This window comes from Staurois parvus, unplaced genomic scaffold, assembly GCF_062004578.1.
Source record: "Staurois parvus isolate SC_StPar_1 unplaced genomic scaffold, SC_StPar_1.0 ptg000421l, whole genome shotgun sequence".
Taxonomy (NCBI): Eukaryota; Metazoa; Chordata; class Amphibia; order Anura; family Ranidae; genus Staurois; species Staurois parvus.
The window spans coordinates 914,350-934,276 of record NW_028318217.1 but is presented as its reverse complement, the minus strand read 5'-3'; the positions used below and the strand labels follow the sequence as shown (position 1 = coordinate 934,276).

The 19,927-nt window shown below is 41.3% G+C and overlaps 1 protein-coding gene across 1 annotated transcript; it reads right to left on the bottom strand.

The window, feature by feature from the left end:
* Positions 1–295: 295 nt before the first annotated feature.
* Positions 296–19,515, bottom strand: LOC149454684 (serine protease 27-like). The gene is made up of 5 exons (XM_089687234.1): positions 19,343–19,515; positions 13,289–13,493; positions 9,622–9,893; positions 6,769–6,926; positions 296–4,617 (listed from the first exon to the last, which is right to left on the bottom strand). The coding sequence occupies exons 1-5, from the start codon at positions 19,401–19,403 to the stop codon at positions 4,288–4,290; spliced, it is 1,026 nt and encodes a 341-aa protein (XP_089543360.1). The 5' UTR covers positions 19,404–19,515; the 3' UTR covers positions 296–4,287.
* Between the last annotated feature and the right edge of the window lie 412 nt (positions 19,516–19,927).

The window sequence follows — 19,927 nt, the reverse complement described above, 5'->3', positions numbered from 1 at the left end:
AGGAGAGTGAGGAACATCCATTGTCTGATCTCCTCCGTGACTATCAATCCAGGAATCAATGATGATTTTGCCACTTCTAGTTTCAGAGCTGACAATCCCCAGCTACTGGGCTGAAACAGGCCCAATATATTTCAAATAGTGCCAAGTTCTGTTTGGAGCAAAATGATTTCATATTCGATAAAACAATATTATCCACAAATCAGGCACGGCAATGGGTGCGAGTTTCACACCCGGCTATGTCAAGCTAACAATACAGGGAACACAACTATATAATAAATAATAAGAAAACATCCTATGTTTTTCCTATGGGACTTTTATTTCAATGAGTCTTTATTGGAATTTTAACAAATACAAAGACAATGCATTGAAAGAGTGTTAGCCAAGAGGCCGTTGGTCAGTCTTGGGCGGTCAATACAGATTGTATAACAGTAGTGTCCTATATATAGGTACATATATATGCAGTTAAATAAATGATAATCAAAAATTACTAAGTTGCCCCGGAATGTATTCTAGACTGAGGGAGGGGCAGAAAGGGAGGAGGGGGAGGGAGGTAATATTATATTGGTAGGGATCTGGAGGGACAGGAGAAAGAGGGAGGAGGAGAAGGGAAGGTGGTGAAAGACATAAAAAGAACAAGATGGTAAATAAATCACCAGCTTAATAGTCATTGGTGTAACAAACAGAAAAATTAAGTATAATTCACAATTGTACGTGCAATTTGGATGGGTGAACCAAGAAGAACAGTTGAGAGAATCATTTTCTTTGCATATTTTTTCTGGCCACTATCTTTTCCATCCCACATTGAAAATTAAGGTAATGAACAGAGAGGGAGTGTTTGTGGTTTTCCATAGCCTACTTATATTCAGTTTAGCAGCAAGAATGCGGTGTATTGCTAGACCTAGTGTTTGAAGGGAGGTTCTCTATGCCAATGTGAAGTAGTTCTAATGCTGGATTGGGAACAACAGTTAGCCCTGTGACCGAGAAAAGCACAGTAAATACCTGCTTCCAAAAGGAACTAAGGGATTTACAGTACCAGAGAGTATGGGCTAAGGTACCAGTACTACCACATTGTCTGCAATGTTTGGGGGAGCTGCCAGGATACATCTTTGAAAGTCGGTAGGGGGTTAGGTACCACCTATGAAGGGTTTTTTGGTAGGTTTCCCAGTGATTAGAGCAGCGTGAAGCTCTGTGAGTTGCTCTAAAGCCGCGTTGCCACATATCAGGAATGCAAGACTCATTTAGTTCAGTCATCCATTTTGATAAGGAAGTAATTTGTGTGTATGGTAAATGGTTGCTTAGAAATTTATAGAGTGAGGCAATACCTCCCTTAGAATATAATGGGTGTGTGAGAAAGGTGACTATGATTTCGGGAATCAGGGAGGTTGTATGGATTTTTGAGGAGCTGATGAAATGTTTAATCCTCATGTATGTGAAGATTTCCCTGTGTGGAAGGTTGAATTGTTTGGGGAGGGTGTCAAATGTTTTAGTTTTCATACATTTGATATTGTCAAAATGCCAAATAATTGCCAGAGAGGTGTGGGTAAGTAACGTAAATGTTTATTTAGTGCCTTCAGCGGAATAGGGAGCTTGTGAGCAGGTAGCAAAGTTAGATGTGTAGAGGAGAGTTGGTTCCAGGTCAGGCCTGCTGAAGTGAGGAGAAGGGAATCAATTAGTCCGGAATGTGGATAGATTGAGGTCTCTGTGAGGGACCAAATTTTTTGTGGGGTAGGATGCCACCAGTAGTATATTTGGTCAAGAACTGTGGCATGATAGTAGGTTCGTAGGTTTGGTACATCAACCCCTCCCAGATAGTGAGGTCTGGTTAAGATTGAATTAGCACAGCGGGGTGGCTTTGAGTCCCAGATAAATTTGGAGATTCGTTTTTGTAATTTTGTAAAGTATGACCGAGGGACAGAGATGATGAGAGTACGGAAGAAGTAGATAGTTTTGGTAGTAATAACATCTTCAGAGATGCTACTTTCCCTAATTTAAAGAGGCCGGCAAGGCAGAATGATCTTAAAAGATGGGGAAATTGCTGCAGCAAGGGCTTATAATTGATGTCAAATAATTTACTGGGAGAAGAGGCTAAATTAATCTTAAAATAGGGAATAGATTGAAAACGGGACGGAACACAAATGGGAAGTCGTTTTTCAGTTGGGCAAGTAAGGGTTGGGAGAGTTGGATAGGCAGAATCAGGGACTTGGTGGTATTAAGTTTGTAGAAAGACACTAGCCTAAACGCTTGTAAGACGTCATTGATCACCTCCAAAGATTGGGTAGGGTTGGTAATCAGAAGGATTACATCATCCGCAAAGAGATTCATTTTATGTTCTTTGCCAGAGCATGTAATGCCAGAGATGTGGAGGTCTTGTCTAATTTTAGTGGCAAAGAGTTCCAAGAGTAGGGCAAAATTTAGTGTAGAGAGGGACAACCCTGCCTGGTGCCATTGGTTATAGCAAAGGGAGTAGATAATGTCCCTCTAGCATGTACTCTGGCTGAGGGATTAGAATACAGAAACAGGACTGTAAACTGAAACCAACCAGTTATGCCAAACTTTAACAGAACATTCTGGAGGAGTCCCCAATGCACTCTATAAAAAGCCTTCTCTGCATCCAAGGAAAGAAGCAGAGAAGGTGTTTTGGTACAATCAGTGTGGTAAATAAGGTCAATGTCTCTTCTAGTGGCATCTGTCCTCAACATCAAATCTTGAGGGGCTTGTCAAATGACTAAAATTCAACATTTATGGGAACCGCAAAGGAAACTTGTTACTACAGAATCATGAAGGCTACCAATGCTGATCTCTAGGTCTGAAAATGCCATTTGACTGTCTGTCATGTTGAACCTCCATCCCTAATACTTTTTGAGATGACAACATACATAACTCAGAAAATGCTAAAGCTTCCATGTTTCTCTCTTGACAAGTTTTCATTGGAGTTGATTTTAAAATATGGACACTAATAAGATTTGGTCCAAATTTTGGTGAACTCCAATTTACAACTGATCAGCATTTTTAGTTGTTATTTCATCTATAACTGGACACAACACGATGGGTGAGGTGGATGCCGACAACAAAAATGTGAAGGTGTCAGGTTCTGGAATGCTTGCTAACACTAAAATTTAAGCATAAAAATATAATTTGCCATAGTTATGTATTTCTGTAGAAAAAAATAATTGGATGTGTTGATGTATTTTTACATAGAAGTAGCAAAAGTACCGACAGTAAACCTGTCAGCCTCCTATGTTCCTTTGCTCAGTGGCACTCAGACTGGTTGAAGGCCACTCACGTGAATGGCTTGTATTATAGTGTTTGGTGGTGGAACTACCTGCCGAATGTGAAGTGGATTATAATGTTTCCCATAGCCACAGCATGTGTACCACACTATCCAACTGGGATAAAAGGTTAAGGTGGGCAGTCGAGAGGTTGGTAAAGCTGTACCTCAACCATTTATTTTGACCACCTCCTTTCCCAAATGCAAGTGTAAAAAACACCTTAAAATGCTGGTATTCGGGTTGTAGAGTGATTTTGTGTAAGAGTATTATGGCTACATCCACAATGATGTTCCAAAAGACAAATTTTGCCACTCTGTGTTATGGCTGAATATAAACTAGCCTTGGCCAGTTTGTGTGGACAGATACTCTGCAGAAACATCAATCCTGCATGCAAAATGTCTGTGCCCAAGGTTGGCTGGAGGCTCTATTCACATAAAATCGATCAAATGAACAGTTACATGCGGACAGCATCACTGAAGGCTACGGATTTATACAAAGTACAAGTTTGGCACCAACAGCTATTTCTGGTTGCACCCGGCATAAGCAATTAGAGCCACTGGCAAGAGTCTATTGATTCTTGCAAGTGGCCACCCCTGGCTGTCTATACATGTAATCTAAAGGTGAAGTTTGGCAATAGCCCTCCATCAGATGACTTTGAGTAGCAGGAGAACAAAAGTAATTATACTCTGTGAACCATAAGATACGTATGACTGAAATAGGTTTGGTCATACATCGCTATAAAAATTTAAATTATTATTAATAATAATGATAATAATAATACAACTGTACCTTTTATTGAAAGCACTATGGTTGAGTTACTAAAGGAGTAGAGCATGCTCACTTTGTAAAGTGAATGTTTCATTTAGACCAGTGAATGATGTGAAGCTGTGCTGACTGTGCTATCTTCAGCTACTTATTTATCTCTAATTCCATATGATTGGGTATTCTTTGCAGAGTAAACATTCTCTGTTCCTTTAGTAAACTAAACCCATTGTCTAGGTCACCTGGCTGGTTTTGGTTATATAAATGAGAGAAGAAGAGTAGCTGAGACCAGGATCATCCAGCGATGGTGTGATAGACTGGATGTGATGGAGTTTCCTTCAGATTTCCTTGTTGTTACAGGAACATCATTGAAGAGGCGTCCTCCACATGTCCTCATTGGTGTAGTGATATTTGCCACATCATAGAATGTAGCGTTCAGGTAGGTGCTGATCCAGGTTTGGTAGGCCGTCACCAGTGTGTACGCTCCGGGGAAGTTGGCGTACGCACATCCTATTCCCGAACTCACAATTCCAACCTGGTACCAAACGCCTTGGACCTTACACACCAGAGGTCCTCCTGAGTCACCCTGGAAGACATTGATAATCATTAGCTGCACCAAATTCTATCTGTTCAGGATAATTTAATAAAATGTTTCAAACTTAGCATGTACCTTTTCCACGAATGTGTAATTACACAAACTAGTTGAGAACTCAGTAAATGGGTATGGAATTGGTACTGTACAAGAACTTTAAAATGAAGCAACCAAGTCAATTTTTATTTTGTAAATTTGCTTAAAGCAATTATGTTATAAAAAAAAAAAAATGTCACAAACCAGGACCTTAAAATTATAATGGGAATTGTCTCACCGGCCCATGCAACTGACCCACTACAGCCTAGAACATAATTGTTATTAAATATTTTCAAACTATCTCGTAGATTGTTACTTATTAACCACTTCTGAATTGTGCACCCGCATTGTACTGCAGATGGGCGGCTCCTACAGGCACAGCGGTGTCCCCATATGTTGCTGGCCTCTTCCGGGTACATGGCGTGCACCCCGCCAGCTGACTCCTACTGTGATTAGACTCAGAAGGTCCTAGCCCAGAGAAATGGATGGTGAGGACATTTTTGTACTTAGTGATAATATCAAAGAAATGGGGTAGAGAGGGGAGAAATTGGGTGTGGCATGCAAATGCGGAACTGAATATACAGGGTGCATCATACCGTCTATAATTACCTCTCTGCTCTACCCATCCACACGTATATGCTTTAGTTGTGTTTTTCGAGATGATACTTGTTTTTTTTAGCGGAGGTTGGCAGTTTTTGTTTTTATTATTGCTATTAATGTTTTAATTGGATTGGGGCGGGGCTTTTTCGGTTCTTTTGGGAATTTTTTTCTATTTTTCTATTTGTTCTATTTTTGTATCATTATTTTATTTTTCATTATTTATTATTACTTACTTTGCATTTATTTTCTCTCCTGGTACCTGGGGCTATTTTAGCTTGAGCATTATCTGTACACGTGTCCTTTCTTTTGCGCAGAAAATAAACTCTTTTTTTGTACCGCTCTGAGCCCCTTAGGAATATCCAGCTGGTGTTGATTTACTCATTTATCCATTCATCACAATAGCGGCTCATGATCCATAAGTTCCAATGTTTGCATTGAATCCTCCCCTCCATGACTAAACCCTGTGGGTAGGGCAAAACCCATCAAGGATGTGACTTGGATGCAGTCAGGCCGAAGCTGCTTTTTACCTGTCTATACCCGGTCTTATGTTGGTGTGTGGCATTTGGACCTTTTCCTTGTTTCAGCATATGTAAATCCAGCCTTTCATTTTCCAGGAAAGCTTGCTCTGGTCTGACTAGTCATCACTGTTTTCTCCCCTAGGACAAGGTCATCAGTCATGTGATAGCCATTTGTAGTCCACTTCATTACGTCAGCACAGCTTAATTTGAATGGATCCAGTCTGTGGACAGCCACTCTATGGGCCATGATAGAGAAGGAAAGAAAGCCCCTTCCTGCACCCAGTCCATAGAAAGTTACATAGGCCATGTTTAGATGACTGTCCAGCAATTGCGGGAACAATGATTGACTACACCATAGACAGTACGGGACTGAGTCTGAGAGGAACACTGGAAGGAGCTGCAGTTCAACTACTACACTGGCCTCAGACACCTGGCATCTTCCTCTGTCCTTTCTTCCTCCTCAAAGCTGCCCCTCCTCGAAGCTGAAGCATCATTCGTCCCACACAGTGAGAGAACCAGCCTGCGCTGCACTCAGGTGCCCCTAGGTGGCAGTGTGCCCTAGGAAGCTGCCTAGTTTTCCTAGTGGAAGCCCTTGCTATGCCTCATAAGACTGAATGCCCCTCACTTCCTACCCAAGTGACACCAGGACTAGAAATAAATACAAGGGGTAAGGTAACTGACAACAATGATGACACTGCGAGAGACTTGTTACCTTTCACCACACCTTTCAATAATAAATTATTGTAGTTATTTCCAATCACTTTATCTGTGATAGCCTGTTAATACAGGAAATGAGGGGAAATGTCCCCAGTGATGAAAAAGATGTCAGTTAAAACCCTGAAAGAACACTAACATGTTCCAATTTATTCCAAGTAAAAAATAACATTTTGCTCAGATGTAGGCAATAACTGATGTCATGCATTTCTTCTGCTGCCTGTGAAGAGATCCAACTCTAGGTAAGGCATGCTGGGATACTTTTGGTGTTACCCACCTGGCAGGAGTCCTTATACCCATCCTTGTAGCCAGCACAAATGTTATCATACGGGATGTTTGCTTTACTTCCTGCACTCTGTTGCATTACTTGACATGTATTACGGTCTATTAGGGGAACCATGACCTCCTGGAGGGTCCCAGATGAAACCAAACTCCCTGTTGATGAAACAGACAAGAAGATGATTACAAGGTCAGTCTTAGGAAGGCTATACTTAGACCAGGGGTGTCCAAACTATGGCCCTCCAGCTGTTGAAGTACTACAAGTCCCATCATGCCTCTGCCTCTTGGTGTCTTACCTGTGGATATCAGAGTCTTGCAAGGCCTCATAGGACTTGCAGTTCCTCAACACCTGGAGGGCCATAGTTTGGACACCCCTGACTTAGACTGATCACCTTCATGCTCCTTTCACGCTTATGCATTGCAGGAATGTACTAAAAAATGTGCAGACTCTCTGTGGTCCCCTTAATTATTAAGGGCAGCCCAATGCACCTTTCTATAGTGTGTGATAAATCGTGCAACAAAGCACACGGTAACAAAGTACCATGCATTTGATGTGACCTGATTTTTAAAAAAATGGGTCGTGAACTTCTTTGGTGCCATTTAGGTGCAGTAAGCAGCCCACAGCAACAAACAGTAACGTGTAAAAAAAAAAGACAACAGCCAGAAAAATTTACAATCAATGCACAATATGCATCCAAATTTATTAGTCCTCAATTTGAGAGGGAGAAACAAAGCAGGTTTTATTGTGAAATAAACAGATTAGTGTTTTTTTAGAGACAAGAGTCAAATATATTAGACAGATTCGATGAATTCTATGTAAATAGTTTTAGTAGACCACAAATGTCCCCCATGTCAGTGCTAAGCTTCCCATGTCCTTTTTTGATAATGAACACTAAAAAAACAACAAAAAGAGGACACACCAGCCTAACGCATGACCTTCCTATACCAATTATTGATTCAAATCAAATATTATACTCACAAACACAATTAGTTAACAGGTGTGTCAGTATGTTCAAAGCCACAAATATCATATCTGCAGCACTTATTCAACAGCATGGGAAGAAGTCATCCAGGTCCAATATGTCTGTTTTTCAAAGGGAAATCCTTCTTCATGAGATCCAAAGGATGTGGTAATTGAACATACTCTTTATCCTCTTCACGCCAACCGTATGCAAATATGCGGCCTAACGGCAGCTGGACTTAAAGCTGAGTAGTCGCTAATTTGCTTGCCATTTATAAACAAACATGTGTCAATCATGGCGGTCACATAACCCTAAACTCCGCCCCACTTCCCGGCATCATAAACCCCTTAACCACCTCCCGCCCACCATATAAGGTAATGACAGGTGGTCGGCGGTTCTCTCGTTCAGGAAAGATGTCATATGACGTCCTCCCACTCTAACTGCGCATGCACGCCCTCGGGGGCAGGCAGTAATCGGTGGTGCGCTGTGTCCCTGGGATACAGCAGATCACCAATCACTGTAAAGAGCCAATGACTTTGGCTCTGTCATGTGATCAGCTGTGTCCAATCACAGCTGATCACATGTAATTAGGAAATGCCGGTTATCGGCAGTCCTCTCCTCCCGCTGACAGCTCGTGAGGAGAGGAGAGCCGGCAATTGGCATTCCTCAGAGGGTACATTTACACTGATCATCAGGGCACCGATGATCAGTGCCCTGATGATCAGTGTAGCCCCATCAGTGCCACCTGTCAGCACCCATCAATGCCACCTGTAAGTGCTACATCAATGCCACACACCAGTACTCATCAGTGCAAATCAATGCCACGTATCAGTGCCTACCAGAGCACATCAATGCCACATATCAGTGCCCATCAGCGCTGCCTTTCAGTGCCACCTATCAGTGCCAGTCAGTGCTGCCTATCAGTGCCAATCAGTGTTACTTATCAGTGCTGCCAATCAATGCCACCTATCAGTCCCAGTCAGTGCCACCTATCAGTGTCCATCAGTGCCTCCTTTCTGTGCTCATCAGTGCTGCCTATCAGTGCCACCTATCTGTGCCCGTCAGTGCTGCCTAACAGTTCCAGTCAGTGCCGCCTAACAATTCCAATCAGTGCTGCCTATCAGTGCCAGTCAGTGCCGCCTATCAGTGCCAGTCATTGCTGCCTATCAGTGCCCATCAGTGATGCCTATCAATGCCATATATGAGTGCTGACTTTCAGTGCCCATCAGTGATGCCTGTCAATACCCATCAGTGCCACCTACCCAGTGCCCATCAGTGCAGGCTCATTAGTGCACATCAGTGAAGGAGAAAAATTACTTAGTTACAAAATTGTATAACAGAAACTGCAAAAAAATTTTTATCTAAAAATGTTCAGTCTTTTTTAGTTTGTTTAGCAAAAAGAAGCCACAGTGATGATTAAACGCCACCAAAAGAAAGCTCTATCAGTCTAAAAAAAATGATAAAAATCTAGTTTGGGTACAGTGTTGCAAGACCGCGTGATTGTCATTCAAAGTGAGACAGCGCTGAAATGTGAAAATTGGCCTGGGCAGGAAGGGAGTAAAAGTGCCCGGTAGGCAAGTGGTTAAAGGTCCGGGAGGCGCCGGCATGAAGGGGTTAACAATGCAAGACTAATAGGTCCCTATTAGGCTTGATAATGGCCAGAACGTAGCATCAAGATTTGTACCCCCTCCTCATCCATAGACCTCAATAGGATTCACAGCTAAGTTTAGGTGTCATCATGGATTTCCAACAGGATTCGACAATTCCCCTAACCCAGGCAGAGTCGCCCATCTCTAATTAACATGATGTATTGGGTGTAAATAATGGACATGGTTTCCCAGTATGGAAAATGAGTGAAATCACTTTTGCTAATTATTTCATGGACTCACCTCCAGAAGATCTTGTACCCCAGCCGGTCACCCAGCACTCCATACCACAGGGGAAGGTGGTGGTGGAAGATGGCAGACAGATCGGCATGATGTACTGAGTATAGTTGACAGGCGTGTCCAACTGCAGCAGGGCGATGTCCCCAGGGCTCCCAGTGCCATTATAATTTTTATTGACGATGATGGTCCTTACATTGACATAGACTGTATGAGAGCTGATTATACCCAGCTGGTACATGCCCAGATACACTCTGTAATTTGATACCTGGATAGGACTGCAGAAAGGAAAGAGAACATAACATATATTATTATTATTATTATTATTATTATACAGTATTTATAAAGCGCCAATGGTTCGCTCAGCGCTGTACATTACAAAGGGGGACAGAACAATACCAATACAATGCAAAACATGAGGGGATTGAGGGTCCTGCTCTTTCGAGCTTACAATCTAGGAGGGAGGAGATGGTGGCACAGGAGGAGATAGCTGTGGGGGATGGAGTGGTAGGAAGAGTGGAGGAGGTTGGCAAGTTAGCAGGGGGTAGGGTAGGCTTCCCTGAAGAGATGGGTTTTCAGGGTGCGCCTAAAGGAGAGGAGAGTAGGTGATAATCTGATGGGTTGGGGCAGGGAGTTCCAGAGGATGGGTGACACCCTGGAGAAGTCCTGGAGGCGGGCATGGGAGGAGGAGGCCAGGGAACTAGAGAGAAGGAGGTCTTGTGAGGAGCGGAGTGTGCGTGTTGGGTGGTACTTGGATATTAGGTCGGTGTTGTAGTTCGGGGCAGTATGGTGGACGGCTTTGTACGTCAGTGTTAGGATTTCGAATTTGATCCGTTGCGCAATCGGAAGCCAGTGGAGGGATTGGCAGAGGGGGGTGGTGGAGACGGAGCGGTTGGAAAGGTGAATGAGTCTGGCAGCCGTATTCAGGATGGACTGAAGCGGGGATAGCCAGCGGTGAGGCAGGCCGGTGAGGAGGGAGTTGCAGTAGTCGAGTCGTGATATGATGAGGGAGTGGATGAGCTGTTTAGTGGTTTCTGGGGTTAGGAACGTGCGGATTTTGGCGATGTTGCGGAGGTGGAGTCTGCACGAGTTTGTTAAAGATTGGACTTGGGGCTGGAAGGATAGGTTGGAGTCCAGAATGACATCATATATAAATAAGGACCCATCTACTACAGACACACTGCAATATCATCATCATCAACAAATACAGAATCTGATAAATGATGCACAACTTGTCTGTAAGGGGAGCAAATACTTATTTCCTTCAGTATATATATATATATATATATATATATATATATATATACTGTTTATAAGTATGTAAAATAAGAGGTGCCATACCACCATCCATCCGTACATTATCCAAGTATTTGATAAACCTTCTCCAATGTGTTCCCAAACATAGGTGTCCGTTTGTGAACCAGAGGTAATAGATCGCTGCTCAGTTCTCTGGCATTCTCGGAGAACACAGTTCTCCTGTGAATGCAGTTTATGAAGCAGTTCTCCGAACGAAGGAAGAACGGTTTCCAAACGCTGGATAACGGTCTACAAACTCTGAAAAACGGCTCATTTTACTATAATCTCTCGAGATTACAGTAAAAGACCAGTTTACTAAACAGAGGTAAATTATCTCTGCTTAGTTTTCGGTCCCTCTGATTCTCCAGCTCTGGGCTGGAGAATCTGGACGGAGAACACAGATCTCCAGAGAAGGGCTGACAGGATCTCCTGAGTGTTATAAACTGTGAATGACCAGAGAATAGCTGAGATCCGTTGAATCGCAGCTATTCTCTGTGTCATAAAAGGACACCAAAGTTCACAATGTTGTAAATTGTTTACTCATTTATTGAGAATTGTTTTTAGTTGCAGAGTACCTGATTATGGTTACACATGATGTGATTAACAACAAAAAAGTCTAAATAGCCAAAAAGAGTGCTTTTTTTGTGTGCCTTGAGTGTGTATAATTAGTTGAGGGTTTCTGTTTTAAAGAGATCTAAATAAATAAATACAATCTAACTAGCCAAAAAAAGTATTTTTTTGGCCCTTTTTCTTATTTTCGTTGCATGGTTTATTTTTATGTAATTGGTTGATAGTTAACGGTTTTTTTCAATAGGGTATTCAAAAAAAAATTCTAAGTAGCCAAAAGAAGTGCTTTTTGTCCTTTTTCTTATTTTCTTTACCTATTTTGTGTACATTATGTGTAATTGGTGGATATTTGAGAGTGTTTATTCAACAGTGTATTTTAAAATAGATAGGTAAAATCTAAATAGTCAAAAAGTTTTTTTTCTTTTGTCCTTTCCACATTTTGTGTGTAATTAGTTGATATTTGAGATTTTTGCAATCTATAGGTCTTAAACATTGAATTAAAAAAAAAAATGCATGGTTACGCATGATGTGATTATGAACAAAAAAATCTAAATAGCCAAAAAGAGTATTTTTTTTTTTTTTTTGCTTGCCTTGAGTGAGTATAATTAGTTGATGTTTTTTTTTTTATTTAAAATGTATTTAAATAAATAAATAAAGACATATATAAATAAATACAATCTAAATAGCCCCCCAGAAAAGTTCTTTCTCCTTTTTCTTATTTTCTTTGATTGCCTTGAATGTGAATGTGTATATTTAGTTGACAGTTGAGGTTTTTTTTTATTTAAAACATATTTGCATAAATAAATTCATACATACATAAATACAATCTAAATAGCCCAAAAAAGTTTTTTCCCCTTTTCTTATTTTCTTTGCATGGTTCGTAATTGGTTGATAGGTGTTTTTTAATAAGGTATTAAAAAAATTCTAAGTAACCAAAAGGAGTTAGTTGTTTTTTCCTATCTTCATTGCATATTTTGCGTACAGTATGAGTAAATGGATAATATTTGAGAGTGTTTATTCAGCAGAGTATTTTAAAAGAGATAAGTAAAATCTAAATATCTGTTGTCCTTTTTGGTATTATATTTTCACATTTTGTGTGTAATTAGTTGATATTTGTGATCTTGTGTATAAAAAGTCTTAAAAAATTTTATTAAAAAAAACCCTTTTTAGTCCATTGCATGCTTCTGTGTGTGCAATTGGTTGATATTTGTGGGTTTTTATTCAATAGCAATAAATAAATAAATAAAACCCAAATTGAGCCGAGGTTAGCAAATAGAAAAGAAAGTTTTGATGATGATATTAATACACTAAGGCTTGACCTACATCTGGGTTACTAAGGAAGGTGGCAGTACAGGACCAACAGGTAGAACCATGCTGAGGGTCATGGTCACAATGAAACAAAGAGCCAAGCAAATGCAGATGGACAGAGTGCAGTAACTGGCACTCGGGTTACAGCTACACAGTCCAAACACATAAAAGCAATATCGGCTGGCAAACTTCTGCATGCAGAACAAAGCCTTTAAAGGGTAACTACACTTTCATGGAAAAAAAATAGCAAATGAAAAAAAAAATATAGCATATAGAATTTCTACACAATTAGCACTCATACAGGACCTCTTTGGTGACACCAACCAATGATGATCAATGATGCACTCATAACAGTTTTAAAGTGGACACTTTTTAAAAGATGAACAATGTATCAAGAAATACTGTATGTACGTGACTGATTTGTGGAAACATTTTTTTCAAAAGCAGAATGATTGGTGCCTGAAGTTAGCACTGACTTATAAAGGTAACACGTTATACTCACTTGTGGATGCAATGCGCTGCGGTCATGACCCACTGTGATGAGATCAGGGAGCCCCCACATAAATTTACTTTATCTAATTCTTCCCTTACAACACCGACCTGCCAGGGCCACCGCCCGTCCAATGAATCTGTACCGCCAACTATCCGACTAGACACCAAGGGGGAACCGCACACTGAATAATCTGCAGCACCGAGAACATTGCCGGCTGACACAAGCAAAAAAAAATTGAATTGGCTTAGCTTCCGTAATAAAATATATACATAAATAATGCACACAAAAATAAAGCCATATTTATGGGTATGCTACCTTTCAGGGGATAAAAATCTTAATAATTAATTTTGACGAAAGACATGTTACATAGTTAGTCTGGCTGAAAAAAAACAAGACAAAGACAAAAGTCCATCCAGTTCAACCATTAAAAAAAGAAAATTATAATCCTATACCCACAGTTGATCCAGAGGAAGGCAAAAAAAACAGCAAAGCACGATCCAATTTGCTCCTGCAGGAGAGGCAATTGGATATTCCCTGGATCAACTTTCCCTATAAATGTTATATCCAGTTATATTCTGTGTATCCAAGAAAGACCTAGGCGATCGAAAGTGGAAGTTGTCCTCCCCCCTACCTCCCCGTAGTCTTCTGGGACATGTGACAGGTTCACAAAGCGCAGCGCTTCTCTCGCATGCGCAGTGGACACCCGGCTGTGAAGCCGCAAGCTGTCCTAGGCAGGTGCCCACGCTGAAGATGCCAGCACCTGGGAGAAAAGATGGCCAGTGAAACCAGCCGTGGTGAGGACACCCCTGGAATGAGGGACAGGTAAGTGACTGTATTTTAAAAGTCAGCAGTTACAGTTTTTTGTAGCTGCTGACTTTTTTTTTCCAGGTGGAACTCCACTTTAGGTTATATCTTTGCACCTACTGTTTGCCAGATTATTTTTTCTTTCCAGCTGATATCTTGCTGCTTTGTGTACCAACAGCTGTCCTTGTCTCCACTACTCCTTACTGACCTATGGCTTGTTCCTTGACTACTCTTCTGCTTGATCCCTACCTGCAACCAATTGTTACCGACCTTTCGCTTGTTCCTCAACTAACTACGCTTTTGCTTAATCCCTACCTGCAACCAATTGTTACCAACCCTTGGCTTGTTCCTCGACTACTCTTCTGCTTGATCCCTACCTGCAACCAATTGTTACTGATCTTTGGCTTGTTCTTCAACTATGCATCTGATTGATCCCTACCTGCAATCACTTGTTACCGACCTTTGGCTTGCTCTTTGACTATGCTCTGCTTGATCCCAACCTGCAATCACTTGTTACCAACCTTTGGCTTGTTTGCTGACCATGCTTCTGTTTAATCCATACCTGCTATGTTTGCTACGGTACCCCAGCTTTCTTACCTCCTGGTGGGGTGATCCTGAGGACTGCAACCCAGTAATAATAAGCAGAAAAACCCATCTCCACCATCAGGAGCTCTGGTGAACACCAGTTAGTGCTTAGACCCCTCACCGCAGGTGAGCCCATGACAACCACCAGGGTGATCTGCTTGTATACCAATCCTTCTGGTCGGTGGGAGCCTCTCTAATGCTATAGCTATTGCTCCAAGCCTGACCCCTGACCATGACAGCAAGCTTGGAGTTGGATTTCAAGGTTAGAATCATTAAAGTTGATTATCCTCAACCTTCTATGCAAAATTGCATCTAAATAGACCTCAACTAAAATATATAGAAAAGGAAAAGAATCTATCATTGTTTTGAAGCTACATGGACGTGATCTGATTAATGGGAATACTCATACCAATGTAAGCTAATGTATCATTATGTGTGAGGCCCAGTTCACAAAACTGACTCACCAGGAAAAGGAAGGATACTTATTTTCCAAAAAAGTGTCTGTTATTTTCATTTCAGAGTCTATTGAGCTTTGAAATTTGCAGTCACATAAAATTACTTATCCTTGTGCTAAAGCTGTGTGAATCAAGGCTATACTATGTAATGCTACAGGGCCACGGATAAGGGGTACCACCACTCCTCCTGTACAGGGCCATGGATAAGGGGTACCACCACTCCTCCTGTACAGGGCCCAGGCCAGCAGGGGGGCAGGAAGGGTAAGCAGGGCAGTTACTGGAATAAATCCCCTGTGTGGCTGTCTCTGCAGCAGCTGACTTCTTCTTCCCCCCCCCCGCTGGCTTTCAGCTGCAGATGAGACATACAGGGGACTAGTTCCAGTAAATTACCAGACCCTTCCTTTCCTGAACGAACACATTGCATGATCGGTACCGATTACTCACTGTATTCATTTATAACTGAAGCATAGTAAACAGTTTTTTTGTGGGGATGGGGAAGTTTAGGTTGGCTGTATGTGGCCCTGTGGTTTTTTTTTTTTTTGGGGGGGGCTGCCAGGTTGGCTGTAAGGGGCCCCATGGTTTCTAACAGCAGCCCTGAGTACATATATGGGCGGATACATTGATGAAAGCAGATACAGAGCACATTGGGTAGTGCAAATAAGATCACTTTATTAGCGATAAATTCAAATTGATGTGACCAATGAGCACCACCAAAAAACAGCTCACCCGGAGGAATGCCATATTCCATCAACAGATTCAGTTGTATTCTCATGAAGAAGCTGGCAGTGGGAGAGACAGCAATCACATTTGAAAGTCCATGGTGGACATTGGGGAGACCATGAGGATAGAGACTGCAGAAATGTCCCAATCTGGAACATGAAGTGGGAATTGACTCTGTGTGTAGCGCAACCACTAAACTAACATGTTTCAGGGTCTATGGCCCTTCATCAGGGTGGAAAGGAGAGGTACCGTGAGTTTTTATTTGAGTTAAAATGGAATAGAAAAATGGCACCCAAATGTGTTGGGCAGAAACAAAGAACTGGGCTGAGGGAGTCCGCAGAATGAGGCAGAAGGACTGAGTTAGCTTTCTAAGCTGTCAAGCTTGTCACCAAGCCAGGAGTGGACATTGAACTGTCAAATGGTCAACAGATATCACAGAAATGTTGTTTTATAGCAACCGGTATTGGGAGTGAAGATTTCCCCGCTTCCCTTTGTTGTCCTTACACAGCACTCAGCTTTCACTTATAAGTGTCACCAGCTTCTAGGTAGCTGAAGAAACGTTATCTGGCTCCATCACATCACTCTTTGTTTGCTCACCATTATCAGCTGTTAGCTATCATGGAGCTGTTGACAATTTGACAGATCAATAGTTAAATCTGACTCCAAGAAAAGCTTGAAATCTCAGCCAGCCTGTGGTGTCCTTTTATCAAGCCGTGGTAAATGACCGCTGCTCAGTTCTCCTGTGATGCCTTTTTATGAAGCGGTGTAGATCAGTTCTCCAAGTGAAGGGAGAACGATCTGCAAACGCTGGAAACTGGCTGCTTTTACTATAATCTTGCGAGATTACAGTAAGAGATCAGTCAAACACCGTTTACTAAGCAGAGGTAAATTATCGCTGCTTCGTTTGCGGTTCCCCCAATTCTCCAACTTGGGCTGGAGAATCTGGAGGGAGAACACAGATCTCCAGTGAAGGGCTGACATCGCTCCTTCATATACTGTCCATCTGTGTGCTGAGATGATCAGCGGAGAATATGTTCTCCACCGATCATCTCTAAACCACTAATGATCGGAGATCAGCAACGATCCTCAGGATCGCCGCTGATCTCTGTTTCATAAAAGGACACCTATATGAGCTCCATTTCTGTTTTCATCTTTACACGTATACCCGATCCTTGGAGATACTGTATGTACAAAGCCAACAATCATTTACAACACCTGCTAGGAACCATCTACACATTTGTAGGTTTTATTAATGGACAGCTATATCTGCAAATTACATTTTTTTTCTTCCTATTTAGGTGTCCGTTTATGACACAGAGAATAGCTGCGATTCAACGGAACTCAGCTATTCTCTGGTCATTCACAGTTTATGACACTCAGGAGATCATGTCAGCCCTTCTCTGGAGATCTGTGTTCTCCCTCCAGATTCTCCAGCCCAGAGCTGGAGAATCAGAGGGACCGCAAACTAAGCAGAGATAATTTACCTCTGCTTAGTAAACTGATCGTTTACTGTAATCTCGCGAGATTATAGTAAAATGAGCCATTTTCCAGAGTTTGTAGACCGTTCTCCCTTCGTTCGGAGAACTGCTTCATAAACTGCATTCACAGAACTGTGTTCTCCGAGAATGCCGGAGAACTGAGCAGCGATCTATTACCGCTGGTTCATAAACGGACACCATAGTACTGCAAAACTGAGTTTTTATTTAATGTTTTTGAAAATCGTGAGATTTGGCATTGATGAAGAAGGCAAAATAAGGCTGGATTGTGGATATTAAGGGTGAAATGATCATTAACCCTTTTGCTGCCATTGACATGTATTTATGGCAGCAGTGTGGATGGGGGGGTACACACACAATGGGGAAGATTTACCAAAACTGAAGAGTGCAAAATCTGGTGCAGCTGTGCATGGGAGCCAAACAGCATCTAACTTCAGCTTGTTCAATTAAGCTTTTTTTTAAAGGGAACTAAGAAAAATCAGGCAAAATTTACAAAATTTAAACATATATTATTGTTATTTTAAAAAACACAAAAACACTGTGCATATAAAAAAAGGATATTAAAGACTGGTCCATAATCATATGAACAAACCACAATGACACACATTAAAGTATGTAACAAACTGTGACACATTTCAATTCTTGATACAAATCCTCATCAGGCAAATGTATCACAGTGGGTAACGGTAGGACCAACGGTTGCAAAGTCATCATATTTCCTGGGAGAAGACTCCCCCCCCACATATAAAAGGAACTAAATGTTGGGTGGCTACCAAAATACACAAATGAATAGGCATAACATGCCCCCATCAAAAAAGGAACAAACATGTATGTGTGCTCATATGTTTGTTCCTTTTTGGATTTTGTCTGATTTTTCGTGATGCCTTTAAAATCCCCAATTTTGCTACTCCTTTATTGACTTAATTTTTGAGATGTGGCACCGTTTTTAACTAGATTGGGTTGTATATAGTTATCCCTTAAATTTAGTTGCTTGTCACTAAACCCTCTCCAAAACTTCTAAACCCTCCCTGCCCTCTGGTTCTGAAAATTGTATGCCATATTCTGGAGCAGGATGCAAATGCCGAATCGCTTCACTGTAAAGGTGTTGTCCATGAAATTCTTAAAAAAATAATTTAATGCTTTACAAGATCAACAGATTTTCTCCTATTGTATTAACATCTTCCCATGTAGCCCCTGAAGATGCTGCATATAGGGATGAGCAAAACTGATCTGTTTCCCTGAAATTTCTATTCCAGCCAAATGCATTAAAAATCAATAGGAAAGGTCCAATCTCAATTTTCCTGCATCTGTGCTTGAGCCAAAATAAAAAAAGATTGAAAAACAAGAAGGGACAGTATACAAATATTGATAAAATACACTCACAAAAAGAGGAACAAAAACAAACACACTCAAAAAAAGAGAAAAAAAAAACTAATATAAAAAGCAATAACAAACTAAACTAATTTAAATACCATCCATCCCAAAAAGAAAAAAAGTCAGGTTCTAAATAAATAAAATGGAAGAGTAGATTGTTTTTTTATATCGGCAAGTTTTACCTAAGCAGTTCAGGGGACAAAATTGACAGTTCCCACTTTGGAAAAATATAGGGCTAAATAGGTAATTCAGCAATAATTCATTGTAACTAAAATCACTTTGTTCATCCCCAGTTACAATAATCTCAGGAAACTCAAATCTTCTAAATAAAATAAAACAAATAAATAAATAAAAAGTAGATTGTGTTATTTTCTAGCAATTTCTGCCTAAGCAGCCTAAAAGGTGAAATTCCCATTTCGTCACAATTTCACCAAGAGCAGAATCAGTCATTTTGCAGAAAAATAATTGTATCTGAAATCATTCCACCCCTAGCTTGCTACAATGAAAAGAACAGATATGATGATGGGCAGAACATTGTGGCCCCACTTTTTTTTTTTTTCAGCTTTTTTGCTTGACAGCCCTTCATGAGGCTTTGGGTCAGTGCAGATTTTTTTAGGTGAGTTACTTACCTGTGGCTATTAGAATGAGTACAGTCAGCGTTCCCATCCCGGCAGAGCAGAGGATATTCATCAGATCTCTCTCTCACTGTTCTGTTCAGAACGTTATTTTTTGTTCATGAATTTAAACCTTTTTCAGCTTCCTCGTTCTTCATAACAATGTAGTTTAGGTAGTGTTGGTTTGGTCTGGCATTCCACCTGATTATGGGAATTGGTAGAGATATGAATGACTGCACACACCCACACAGGTTGAACTGGATGGACTGATGTATTTAATCAACCCTATCAGTTAGAAGTGCAGAGGGCATGACGGGGCGGTATGTGTAGGAGAGGAGTGCAGAGGGCATGACGGGGTGATATGTGTAGGAGAGGAGTGCAGAGGGCATGACGGGGTGATATGTGCAGGAGAGGAGTGCAGAGGGCATGACGGGGCAGAATGTGTAGGAGAGGAGTGCAGAGGATATGACGGGGCGGTATGTGTAGGAGAGGAGTGCAGAGGGCATGACGGGGCGGTATGTGTAAGAGAGGAGTGCAGAGGGCATGACAGGGCAGTATGTGTAGGAGAGGAGTGCAGAGGGCATGACAGGGCAGTATGTG